The sequence below is a fragment of the Acipenser ruthenus genome, chromosome 10 (assembly GCF_902713425.1).
Source record: "Acipenser ruthenus chromosome 10, fAciRut3.2 maternal haplotype, whole genome shotgun sequence".
Taxonomy (NCBI): Eukaryota; Metazoa; Chordata; class Actinopteri; order Acipenseriformes; family Acipenseridae; genus Acipenser; species Acipenser ruthenus.
Genome location: NC_081198.1, coordinates 9,464,759 through 9,479,235, shown reverse-complemented (window position 1 = coordinate 9,479,235; position 14,477 = coordinate 9,464,759). Strand labels below are relative to the sequence as shown.

The 14,477-nt window shown below is 36.3% G+C and overlaps 1 protein-coding gene across 7 annotated transcripts in view; it reads left to right on the top strand.

Annotated features, from left to right (window-relative positions):
• LOC117400738 (netrin-G1-like) overlaps positions 1 to 14,477 on the top strand; it is a 98,442-nt gene that overhangs the window by 43,372 nt on the left and 40,593 nt on the right. For all 7 annotated transcript variants that reach the window (XM_059031693.1, XM_059031694.1, XM_059031692.1 and 4 more), the window contains one exon: positions 5,170 to 5,813. In XM_059031693.1, coding sequence (XP_058887676.1) covers positions 5,170 to 5,813 — 644 coding nt within the window. The remainder of the gene's footprint in view (positions 1 to 5,169; positions 5,814 to 14,477) is intronic.

Sequence of the window (14,477 nt, the reverse complement as noted above, 5' to 3'; positions counted from 1 at the left end):
TCTGAGAGCAATGTTTTAAGCAGGGATGTCAAAATGAGTTTCACCACCAGTCTAGTTGTTGTTTGGTAGCCTGATGTTCTAATTACCACATATTACCAGAAGACTCAGCTGCAGAAGAAAAACATGGACTGTTAATGGAACAAAGTAAGACCTATCAATGTTTTACTCAGTGGAGTTGAGTGTTTAAGGTCTAATATAATATCATATGATTTCATTTTACAAGCACATGAGGAGGATTTTTTTATCCTAAAACATATTTGAGTATTCACCTATTCCCACAAAACATGCATCAGCAGTTTTAGGGCAATAGTTCTCAATTTTAAAAGGTCCATCTGAATAATATCTACCAATGTTATAGTAGGCAATACTGCAAAAAAAAAATCAATACATAAACAGGATATGGGCACTATTGAATTTCTTATGAACTGCCGACACCTACAATATTTTATCAACTTACCTTAAGCCATCTCCAATTCAGACTTATCTTTCCTATAATCAAGTTCAATATCTCCAGGGTAAGTAAGGTTATGGCAGCAGTGTAGGTATCACTGTCTCAAAAGCTGCTATCAGAATTAGTTCCACACTTTTTCAGTATATGGACCTGGATGACCTCCATGGCCTTTACCATTTTGAAGTCCTAACCATAATCCTCTGCTGGGATTTGCCCAGGTGTCTATTACAGCCTGTAATCTGTGATACATCTTCCAATATTCATGCTGCCGCGAGGTTAAGCCCCTCTGTCTTTGTTGTTGAGTGAAAAAAGTCGACAAGGTGTTAGCTTGTGCAGGAAGAGAGATTGAAAAAGGCAACAGCTTCAATCAAGTCCTGTGACAGAGAGAAATCTTTCTGAGCAGGCAAGGTCTCATTTGAGTAAGAGTAATCAGATGAACCCTCGTCTGACTTGGGAGGAGGTGGGTGGAATGAAATAGGCTTTCTTAAAATAACTTTGCTCCTAATAGCCATATTGTAACTCATATTGTCAAAATATTTGATTTTCAAAGGGAACTGTTGTATTTTTTACACGTAAAACATGATTTATACATAGAAATAGATCAGCTAACAAGCTGTCTTCAGACTGCATTGTATAAACTGTTATTGATTCCACATGGGACAGACTCGTTTTTTTGAATCCGGAGCAATATTAACTGTAACTGAGGGCTATGTTTGCTAAGAATATAAAGTATGTTCACATTCATTAAAAATGTAATATTATGGCAATAAGTAATATCCTCTTAGTATTTCTTCATGAGATCTCCGCTGTCCATAGAATGTATTTTTAGTGAACAGTACTACAATATTGAGAAACCTGTGGTGTGGTTTTTCCTTAGACATATCTGTCACATGAGTTGGGTATGTTTGGTTTGTTTGATCAATATGTCAACCATTTCTGTCAGTGGACAGTAAATGTATATTCCCCAGTTATATCTTCTGTCTATGATCGTGTAATCTGGAGGCCAGAACTGTCAACCTGAACCATCTCTTTTTTATTTTAATAACTTGGTCTAATAAAATATCAGTTATGAGAACAAAAGTATCAGTAGAGGGACAGGAAGTTATCTATTTTAAGTGACAAGGTAAATATGTGAAATAATAAGTTGTATTTTTTCAAACCAGAAATCATTTAAATTCAAATTAAATAAAACCTCTCGAGGCATTGGGAAACTTTTTGAAAGATTGCTAATTGATGCAAAGCGGTGACTGTCAATTAAAAAGGAAAAGGGTTATGAAAGTACTTTAACAGAAAAAGTGCACGTCACGTTCTAAAAAGAAAGTACAAATCATGTCAATACCGTAATTAGTAAAAGCAGGAGGAAACAAACCATTAAGAATTTCTCAAAGGCTTCGTGAAATCAGAAATGTCACATTGTGTGAGGGTGGGGGCATTATCATTTGTAATGTGGCTTTTATGGTTAGCTAGTGAAATTACCTGGAACATTTTTATTGAGGGCGACAACTGCAGGATTATCACAGCTCACTGGCTTCCTGAGAAATTTTCAACTTAGACCACTTCTCATTTCATCAATGACATACAATATTGGATTAATCTCAGATGTTTTTGGAAAAAGACATCATTAGTTGCAATTTAATGTGACCTTTATGCCTAAATAGTTTCACCATCTGTAAAATACATGGCCTCATCTGATTCCTTGTCTGCATGGATAAGATTAGGATTAATAGGAACAGATTTTATAATTACAGTCTGGGCTACAGCACTACCATTGTCAATTATTATAATGTTCCACAAACCATTAATCTCCTAATAGAGCACTCAGTGCTGTAAAATAAAACGGAACATTCCCATTGATTTTCAATGGCTATCTGCAGTACTTTTCTGAAGGCTCCAGATTAGAATGGCCAGCAAGCGTATATTGATCTTCACACAGCAGTGTTTTGTGTTAAATCAGTACTAGGGTAGGCTCTAATGAAAGGTTCTGCCCTTTGTGTTAGTATCTATCCACCATGACAGCACGGCTTTAAGCTGCGTAATTCTGTGCCTGATTGAAGAAATGTATCCTTGTCTGATAAAGAACGCCTTCTGTGTGTTTTGCTGGTAATCATCCGCTATCATATGAGCTCCTTAAGCAGCCAGAGTCAAATTCCCTTTAGTCAGTAGCATCTTAAGAGGGAAATATGTGTTACTGGCCAGAAGTTTAAAAAGAAAAAAACCCATGTGTCATGTCTATAAATATATTAGTTAGTCATTAAATATTACTGTATATACAGCCACATATTAGGACGTACACGGTGCCCCACAGGTCAGGCATTATAGGTAATATAGTATATTATGCCGATTAGTATGTTCTTTGTTCAATGAAGCAACCACACTCCATTGACTATATGCACCACAACAAAATAATCTGAATTTGTTCCTGTTTTTCTTAAGTCATTTCACAATTGAAAGAAATAAAAGGGCAACCAATATAACAATTATGCATATTATGTCTGACTTATGGGACACCCAGCAATTCCTGTGGACTAAAGTGGTAGTGGATAAGGCCAATACACTATCTAAATGAACAGATTAGCCCAAAAAAATGACCTCTATTCAATTACAAAGAAGCAACAGTTAATTTAAAGAAAGCCACTTGTCCCTCACATAAAGCTGCAGTCTCCAGGATGAAAGAAGAGTAATAAGAACACAGTAGCTCACGACAAGCACTGTAGATGCCCCAAAGCACTGCAGAGCTACGCTTCATTTTGACCTTGCCATGGAGGACAAAAAAAGAAGTAAAAGCTTACTATTGGAAGCGTTTTCTCTCTACCTTTCTGAACTCCAATCACCTCGGCTGCATTTCAGACAAAGTCGCTGACATCTCCTACCTAATCAAGTGGCGGATTATCTTGTCTGATAAATTGGAGCTAGTATTTTGTGAAGTCTTTCCAGAATTACTTCCCTAGCTTGCAGCTAATAGGACAGCAGATGTCTGGATCAAGCCCCAGAGATTGTAGTACATTGTGGTGTAATGATTTGTGGCAAACAGTACAAATGTTTTAAAAGAGGGTATTTCTAAGAAGTAGCGGCCAGGCTTGATCAATTTGAGTCAAAAGAGAAATGCTTCAAAGTTATTCTTTACTGCATTTTAAGAAGAAAAAAATCCATTGTATGTTCAAATAGTTTTGATAATTATATATATATATATATATATATATATATAACCAATGCGACATATAGAAGAATAAAAGAAAGTAAATGGATAAATAGGCTGAACACGATTATGCCAGCGGGACTCAACAGAAAAGAATTAACTAATTAACTTCAATAAATATATAACATTTAAATAAATAAACAAAATTCATTCAAAAGTTGTGCATACTGATGCACTGAGGAGGCCAAATCTAGACTGATCCTCAGAGCCAGCATTGCATGATATAATACAAATATAAGTTTATATAAAGTAGTGTTAATTAGAATTAATACAGATGCAAAGATAGAAGTAAAAATGATGTCACAATATATAGAACACCATTACATCATGTAAGAATAAATCATGAATTTGAATGTAAACAATAACAAGTAGTTGTCATGCCGTCAAAAACCTATAAATACCTCCAATGTTTTGATTCAAACACAGGCTCCCTTGAGAAAGATATGTACAACATATCGAAACGTTGGGCAGCTGGCTCTTTGAGCTAATATATATATATATATATATATATATATATATATATATATATATATATATAATTATTATTTATTTCTTAGCAGACGCCCTTATCCAGGGCGACTTACAATTGACACCTTCACCATGCAATACTCGACCTATGGTTGAAATGGAAACCCCAGTCCCACTTACAGCCAATTCACTTTGAATATCTTTGGCAGTCAATCTTGGATTCTTATTCATTCTTGGTGAAAGAACAGTCATGCTATGCCTAATCCTTCTATACTCTCTAAGAATGGTTACCTACAATCCAGCATTTTCTAGACTTTTCTAGAATTAGGTTCTGCATTATCATATTGAAATTTCTAGCACCTTGTAGACAATACTATCATATCATTAAAGGGAACTGAATACTTTTGAATTAGCATTTTTTGAGTTTTTCAAAAAAAATGGTGAAATAAATTGTAGACATCTATTTCTTGTAACTTTTTTTCCTTATCCACAAAAGCAAAAATTTGCTACAAAATATTTTTCCTAAAACTGTGTGTTTTTGACTACAACTGTGTGTGTGTGTGTGTGTGCGTGTGTGTGTGTGTGTGTATATATATATATATATATATATATATATATATATATATATATATATATATATTCTTTTGAAAAACAAAAAAAAAGCCAATTGCAGTTAAACACAAATTATTAGCTTAAAAGTTTACAATTGCATTTTAATCCAGTAACATAGATAGCAATAGCAACGCATGTGACGGGCTGTTGCGTACTATACTGACTAGTCTTTATATTTAGTTTAACTTCCTAATAAGCCTGTCTCATGAAGAAATGGATTTGTGACTTTAACATAATTTGAACATGAGTGTAATTGTACAACTGTTTGAGTAATTGCAGTGTAACCCCAACTTTCCAATCAGTAAGCATTTATGATTTCTAAGGAAATGGTTACCTTGCTGCAGTACCTGTGGGGGGATATCTGTATTAAATTACATACAACAATAAGAAAACAGTTCTATATTAAACATTTTGTTTGTTCCCCCCCCTTTGTTTTTTTTAGGAGAATCCCTACATGTGCAATAACGAGTGTGACGCCAACACACCAGAGCTGGCACACCCACCAGAGCTGATGTTCGATTTTGAAGGCAGGAACCCGACAACTTTTTGGCAGTCATCCTCCTGGAAGAAATACCCAAAGCCCCTGTTGGTCAACATCACTCTATCTTGGAACAAGACCGTTGAGCTTACAGACGATATACTGATAACATTCGAGTCCGGACGTCCAGAGCAGATGGTTCTTGAGAAGTCCCTGGACTACGGACGATCCTGGCAGCCGTACCAGTTTTACGCTACAGACTGCTTAGATGCTTTTACAATGGAGCCCAAAACAGTCCACGATCTCACTCAGCACACCCTGCTGGATATCATTTGTACAGAAGAGTACTCCAGAGGATATGTGTGGAAATATGATAAAACAGTTCGCTTTGAGATAAAAGATAGATTTGCTTTTTTCGCTGGACCTCGGCTTCACAATATGGCCTCCCTCTATGGACAGCTTGACACAACCAAGAACTTGAGAGACTTCTTCACAATCACAGACCTCAGGATAAAACTGCTGAGGCCAGCGACAGGAGCAACAATGGTGGATGAGGACAACTTGTCAAGATACTTCTATGCTATATCTGACATAAAGATACAAGGAAGGTAAGACATTTATGGTATTTTGAACTGTACTTCACAATCTTCTTACTATTTTTCTGAATAATTCAACTGAGCTTTAAATCTCTCATAAACAGTGCATTGTAGTGTATTGATATAATTCAGACATGAGAGTCAAATATTGCTGCTTTCCCTACTAAGTTATTTCTTTGTATAGCAACCTTTTGGTATGTATGCACACTACATGCCTTACGAATATAGTAAGTTGCTCTAGATACAGTAATACACTACTAATTCTGCATTTTAAATTTCATAGTAATTTTCTTTCATGATTTTGTTTATACTGTATCAAGGAGTCTTGCAATCTTATTTTAATTTAGTAGCTATTGCCTGCAAGCAACACAATCTCTAATATAAAGTACATTAAAGTATTACAGAACCCCCTGCTGTGGGAACAGAAAACCAGCATTGTTGCAGGGGGAAGCGTGATCTGGTCACGCTGCGATTTATAGAAGTTTTTTTTTTTTGTTTGTTTGTTTGTTGCCGAACACTCCTGAATAATTGTTGAGAAATGCATGTTATGGGTTAATTTTATGACCCATGATGTGTGATTAAAAATGTCAAAAGATGTTTAAAAATATAGCGTTGCAATTTGGACAGCATGGAACATGGCAAAGGTAGCATAATGTGTTTCTTGTAAACTTTACACAGTGTCCCATAACACTTAAAGGGTTTAAGGTAACATTAAATGTATTCGATTCTGGCACTTATTTTTATTTAGCTACTGATATATGACGGGCTTAATGGCAAATTATAAATCCCATTGCAACAGTAGCGGTACTTTACAAGAAAAAAGAAATGATACAGGATTTATACAAAAAGGTGCAGAGAAGAAGACCTAATTGAATTTCCTGCTGTAATAATTCTTAATTGTACATTCTGTAATAGCGCCGGCCGATAGAGCACCTTTTTTTCCATATTCAGCAGTTTCACACTAATTGTTTTATCAGCTCTCTTTAGACACTTAATGCAGTTCAGTGAGAACATAGTTTAATGGCTGCTTGACATGGGTAACAACCTCTCCAGTTCTGTCTTTGATCCTCCAGCAGAAGTCTCTCATAATTTCAGATACAGTATGTAATATGAGCTTCCTTAATGTATTTTGTAATAGCTTTTCAGACTATGTAAAAATGTGTGTTTGCATGTCATCACCCTAGAAGCACATTCAAGTTACCTACCCTTGTGAGCCGTTTGTACGCAATTCTATTTATTTGAAGTTATCTTATTTACTTTCTAAAATAATGCAGTGACCCCAATGATAATGAATTGGTTTCAAAACCGGGATTAATGAAATACAACACATGCAATTTCCGTGAATGGAGCATTGCATTTTTCAATTTCAATATTTGTTTAGAGAATGACAATGGAGTGCAATACAAATAGAACCAGATGAATATTAAAATACAAAAATGCACACAAACTATGAAGCTTGCCCTTCTGTTTCATAAGCTGAGTTGATAACTTCTTAAAGAAGAAAATGAACCTCTTTACTGATGAACAATTTGCAAGTGTACTGTCCTACTGCATCTCCAGCTTAACTAAAGAAAACCCTGCAATTAGAATTCAACAAAGACAATCAAAGCATTATATCGTTCTGTCAAACACGGCAATATTGAATCAGCTCATTTCAAATCTCAAGGAGATGGAATATTTTACAACAGCAATGTAACACATGAAAACAGTCCTTTCCAATATATGATTTTAAATAACTAAACATTATTGCAACATGATTGTACAGTACTGTACATTGTAAATAATAATAATAATAATAATAATAATAATAATAATAATAATAATAATAATAATAACACTATGTAACACAATTTTTGTTCCTGGGTAGTAAGTGTTATTTCCTAATTGCTTATGCCTCAAAAGTATAGAAAATGGCTATTATTCCCCACAAACTTTGCTTTTGTGACCAGACAGTGGTATTTTGAAATTTACCTATTTCCAATGAGAAAACGGGCGAATTTGTGTCTTTTCGTTCACATAAAGTCAGAAAAAAACAACATATGAATCCAAATTAACATGTATTTATACTAAAGTAATACAAAAATGACTACAAAAGATTTAGAAGTGAGTGAAGGATATGGACTTTGAGGGACATCCTACAGCCCATTGTGCCGTAGTTCTTCACCAGAGTCTCAACCAGCTCCACATAGTTTTCGGCCTTGTGATTGCCCAGGAAGCCCCGAACCACTGCGACAAAGCTGTTCCAAGCCGCTTTCTCCTTACTAGTGAGCTTCTTGGGGAATTCATTGCACTCCAGGATCTTCTTTATCTGTGGTCCGACGAAGACACCGGCTTTGACCTTTGCCTCAGACAGCTTAGGGAAGAAGTCTTGAAGGTACTTGAAGGCTGCCGACTCCTTATCTAGAGCTCTGACAAATTGTTTCATAAGGCCCAATTTGATGTGCAGTGGTGGCATCAGCACCTTCCGGGGGTCCACCAGTGGCTCCCACTTGACGTTGTTCCTCCCCACAGAGAACTTGGTCCGCTGTGGCCAGTCTGCCTGTGGTAGTGCGCCTTGGTGTCCCTGCTGTCCCAAAGGCAAAGATAGCAGGGAAACTTGGTAAAACCGCCTTGGAGACCCATCAGGAATGCCACCATTGCAGCCTCTTGATGCCATCTCAGAAAAATGCAGATATGTATCCACTTAGGCAGCTGGAACTAATCTGAACTGGTGGGCTTAAGGCCTCTGTATTTATACTACTATTTATATTACTGGAAAGTTCTAGAAAGTTCTAGAAGTTCCTCCAAGTTTACTCAGCACTGAATCTATCTGGAATGTTCTGGAAAATAGGTAAATTTCAAAATATCACTGTCCTGGTCACAAAAGCAAAGTTTGTGGGGAATAATAGCCATTCTCTATACTTTTGAGGCATAAGCAATTAGGAAATAACACTTACTACCCAGGAACCAAAAGAAAAAAAATTGTTACACGGTGTAATAAATGCACTTAAAAGTCACCGTCAAGTTGAAAACCTTTTTCTGAATGTACATTCTTCATACTATACTGTAAGTGAGGTCTTCTTAGGTTTATTGCAAATACTGCCCCTGCTGTTCACCTTGTTGATTGATTAGGCAGTCTTGTTTCTGCAAAGTGGTGATGCTCTGGTATTAGCCTGATCCTTTGGGAAAGGGTGGCTGCTGAATTACCTTTCTGCCTCACTGGCAGCCAATTCCTGCCGGCATGAAGACATTGCATGAAGAGTGCTTTGTAAGGAAGAGGCCACTGGCCGAATGTAGTAATATATCCTAAATAATGTGTCTGCAGCATTTAATACATCATTCATCTGTTCAATGACTTACGAATGGCTTCCTTCTGTGCACATCATGGTACCTATTTTAAATCATGTGAACTACCAGCATGAAGCACGCATGCATTTACAGTTTACTTTATCGTGTATAACAGACTGCAAACCAGGCTTACCAGAATGTGTCTTTCACATCTCAGTGACAGTACATTTACCATGTCAGCATGGGATACAAAACAGACTGCAGAAATCACATACTATAGTATGGTTCTAAGTTAGGTTACAAAAGACACCATACCCTTTCATCCTCATAGCCTTGCAACTTTTTCATTATGGTTGTATTATAGTGAAGTCTGACTCCGCATTCCCTTCTACTGCTTTACTGTGCCAACATTTCTACACAATTGTGACTAGGTTTGTTTGTAATTTCAGTCATAGTGCTTCTTTACAACACTAAAACCCACTAAATGTATGTGCGTGTGTCTATATATATATATATATATATATATATATATATATATATATGGGGCAGCAGTGTGGAGTGGTGGTTAGGGCTCTGGACTCTTGACCGGAGGGTTGTGGGTTCAATCCCCAGTGGGGGACACTGCTGTTGTACCCTTGAGCAAGGTACTTTACCTAGATTGCTCCAGTAAAAACCCAACTGTATAAATGGGTAATTGTATGTAAAATAATGTGATATAATGTATAATATGATATCTTGTAACAATTGTAAGTCGCCCTGGATAAGGGCGTCTGCTAAGAAATAAATAATATATATATATATATATATATATATATATATATATATATATATATATATATATATATATATATTATGATGCTGAAAGAGCTTAACTGAAAGAGTCCCAGTTACAATCCCCTGTATGAGACTGGTACTGCTTAGGACCTGAATTAAGGTTTAATTAGTCCAGTTTAACAATTACTGTTAGTACATGGCTGTATCAAAGACCTCGATATGAAGGGCCACAGTTGCCCACCACTACTTTACATTGGTACCTTAAATTAGTTTTTATGGTATGGCATAAAAGAGAACTAGAGATTGATCTGTAGCATTAAAATACAATTGAAGGATTTATTTATTCAATATGATAAATAATAGATAAATCTGATTGATTAATAAGCATTTGCCAATTGTCTTACTGCATCAGTAGGCTAAGAGATTTCGAGACAACGAAATGTATGTGTCTTTCCTAATTACTCTGTAAGAATCTACATAGAATCACAAGGTTTCTTTTTTTTAAAAAAAGATCTGATCAATAATAAGTAATTAAAGCAGGAAAAAGCCAGCCAAGGATCCCTTGATTGCGAGCATAGAAACACTATTCATTATGTACAGTGAGGCACCTAACCTTTTGTCTATTAGCTGATGAAAAGTTTTATTAAAAAACAAAAAACATAGAGTGAGGTTTAGTGTAGTATTTAAATACCACCTTAATAGCTCAAAGCTTAAGCTATCATATAGAAAAATAAACCAGGAAAAATAAAATGGTTAAACTTAGTAAAGATAATGTTAGGTTACTTACCGTAACCCTGGTTCCCTGAAAGAGAAGACGACCACCAAAACATACTTAATGGATTCACTGAGCTCTTTATATCAGATCTACCGATAGGCCCCTGCCTGGAGTGATGCAGTCGTACCCACCCCCTGAGGGATTAAACAGTGATATCTTTTGCATCCAACCCGTGAGGGCGACCGATGCGACCTTGCTGGGTGGTGGTCGTCTTCTCTTTCAGGGAACCAGGGTAACGGTAAGTAACCTAAGGTTCCCTTTCAATTCGAAGACAACCACAACATACTTATGGGAAAGTATACCAGAGCAGTCGTGAGGGAGAAGGAACGGCAGCATATGAGGGACGCATCATGACTGCATAACCCAAGGGTTAGCGGTGCGAGCGTGCAACCTCAAGGACCCTCATGCCTAATGAAGGCAAAGTAGGATCTACCACATTAAGGTGGTAGAACCTGGAGAAACTATGCGGCGTAACCTAGCTAGCCTCCCAGGTGGGGGCAAGCCAGCACCATCATATGCAGTTGAGAATGGTAATGCATTAACACATTGCACCACCTGATTCTAGACTCAAGGTTTACTGACTACAAGTAGAAAAGTATTTTTTAGACAGAACTGCAAAGCTTTTGCTGCAATGTCACATTTACACTGCTATTTCCTCAGTGTATATATTTTTTTAAAACAAGAAATATTAACAATTTGTTTTTTCTCTTTGAAAAAGGTGGCAGAAGAGTTTATCTGCCCCACCATGTTTTTAAATAACTTGAGATTAATCCATTGAACAAAGATTGATGATCTTTAAATTGTAGATTACCCGAGCCAGTTTTGCTATTTCCTGTTGGATATCATAAGTTACTGTTTATCAATCACGGCAAAAAGGTGATTTGGAAAAAAAGCTATTTCCCCAATTTTCCATACTGCCTCTGGGAATCCAATTCAATTTCCACCAACATTTTGTAGCAAAAAATAAACAGTGAAAAAATTCAGGCTTGCGGTGTATCAGTAATTCACTTGTATGGCAGAATTGATTATGGTACACTTGTAAGGTATTACAGTATAATTCCAGCAGCACACACAAGTCCTATATCATTCAGTCCTATCTCAAAAAGACCATATTCTAAAATGACCAATGCTGGAAGACCTTCAAATATGCTTTGGAGCATATGATTATATGATTCTGTGTTGGGTGTGGGAGGTGGGATATACAGCACAATATAGATTTTGAAAATGTAGCAGAAAAACTCAATTAAACTGTGTCTTGGGTTTTCACTAATGCCTTCATCAGTGTAGACCAAGTGTTTGTCAACTTGTTATGGTGTTCCATTCAGATTGCTCAAAAAAGACGCATACAATTTGGACTGACATGAAGATGACAATTCTGTGGAATTAAAACTCATATCAATGAAATATGCTTTTCAGCAAGACTGTATGTGTAACAGGATGTCGGCTGGAGCTTTTAATGTTGCTACATCTTCTGGGGTTAGAATCAGTAACGGAAGTGCCTGTTACATTTAGATTCCACCTAAGAGCAATAAAATCATATTAGGATTATTTGCTTTAATAATAATGTAATCTATGTTCATCATAGAAAATCGTATATCTTTACAACACAATCAGCAATTTATACTTTTTTTATTCCTTTACATTTACTTTAAAGACATCTGTTTTACTTATCGATCTGCTGTGAGGTGATTAATTGTCCAATTAGGATTCTTACCTGAGTGTTCTTTAATAGCCTCAACAGTCTATCCTTTATTTCTGTTGGGGTTGTAAATTGGGCTTGGGAATGCAGGACAGAAAATCTATTTGTGCTAATTCCACCAGTTTTTTTCTTTTTTTAAATAAGTCATTCTAGATGTGTTTTCATCTTGGCCTCATTTGATTTAAATAGACTGTTTTGTACTGTTCTACCATCTAGTGTCAGTAAAGAAAATGACTGCTTTTTTATTACAAGTCACACAATGCACAAAGTTCTGTAAAAAGTTCTCCTTTTGCTGACCGACTTGCATGGTTTTGAAATTTACTCAACCAAAAGGCTTGATAAGTATAAGAATACTAACTTGGATACATTTCACCTAATGGGTATATTTCAATTGAACAATTCAAAAAGAACAATGGAACAAGTAGCTGTAAAATGGTAAATGCAAGCCTCCGTCCTGCGTCACTAAAGCTGACCAATAACATTAAAGAAGCGTATGTACTTATACAAAAATAAAATAATGACAAAAAAGACAGAGGTTATTAGTGTTGGTGTCACCCTTTTAAAACCAGTGGTGTAGTCCTACATTTTAAAGCACCGGAACACCAACTAAAATATAGATTTTTTTTAAAACAAATTATACAAACTCATGTTTTATTTGTACATTGCACTTGAGGTAACATTTAATAGGTAATGCATGTGTCTCACGTGCAACTTTTAGGCTACTCCCCCAGTGCTGCCAGATTGGCATTTTTCCAGCCAAAGGTTAATGTTGTCTCTGGTGCTTTGGTTATTTTTATCATGAATGCTTTTTTTTTTTTTTTTTTTTTTTTTTTTTTTTTTTTTTTTTAACTACAGCACTGTATAAAATGTTACCATAGTAAAAAGCATTGCAAAGTGTAATAAAGCATATTGTATAATGACAGTACACAGAGCAATCTCATTGGCTAGCAAGTGTTCCAACCTGTCCAGATATGTCAATAATACACTCCAGGGTGTTTAAATATGATTTTGTAGGCTGTTTATTAACAACGCTCCGAGGCATGCATATACTGGATCATATTTGAACACCTTGCCGTGTGTTTTTGCTTTCATGTCAGCATGGTAAAGCATAGGTACAGAATATAACATATGGTAAATCAAATAAAAATAAAAACATGGCAAACCACCGTAAACTATTGTAAATGTAGTATTACTTTTATAAGGGCAGTGGTTTCTCAAATGTAAACATACTTCTACCATAAGCTTACATTAAAGATAACATGTTGCAGCAGGAAGATTTGAATGCCTGTTTACTTGTTGGTCCATTTTGTTTGCTCAGCCTGGTACTTACTGTACATGGTAGATTGACTTTACTCCGGAAGATACTGACATGACAACATGAAGTCAAGTTAGGTCTCATGCATTGGAAGGTTATTTCCTTAATTCTGGCACAGCAGTCAGACCAAGATTTCAAACTGGAATTATTAAAATATTAGTAGGTTCCAGCTGAGAAAATACATTCAGTTCTGCCTGTTTGGCTGAACCTTATATAATTGTCTAGGATTTTTCTATAATTAATTTTATCACAATTGTTTTGGAGGCAGCGCAGAGACATGACTGAAACACTGAAAACAGATTTATTGACTTAAGTACTCTAGGAGAGTTACTATTACTTTCTCTCTTTTACTTTGTTACTTCCCAGACTATCACTTTCTTAAAGGTATTTTTGACCCACGTTAAGATAGGATCTCATGAGGACATCTTAAGTCCCTTTCACACTGGCATGATCTACCCGGGTTAGAACCTACCCGGGCAGGACCCGGTGTCATGCGGGTTGGGTACGCAATTTCACACTCCTTTTGATAAAGCAGGGTTGACCTGGGTGACAGATGCAAGTAAACAATGTGTGCATCAATGCCCTGGAAGCAGCTTGTTACAGATGCTTCCTTCCAACCGTCTCTGGATTGAACCATCGGCCCAAATGTTGATTAGAGCAATAGTTTCTTCATTCCAGCTGCGATCTGGCTCATGGTGTGTCTCAAGCAACAAAAATATTGCTAAACAGAATAAATAGAAATGTTCCTTGTGGAAGTGAAACTTTTACCGCAGGCGTGGCTGTTTGTTATTGCTGGGTCAAAGCTTGTCAACCCACATCCTGAGGTGGGTCACTGGGACCTTTGTT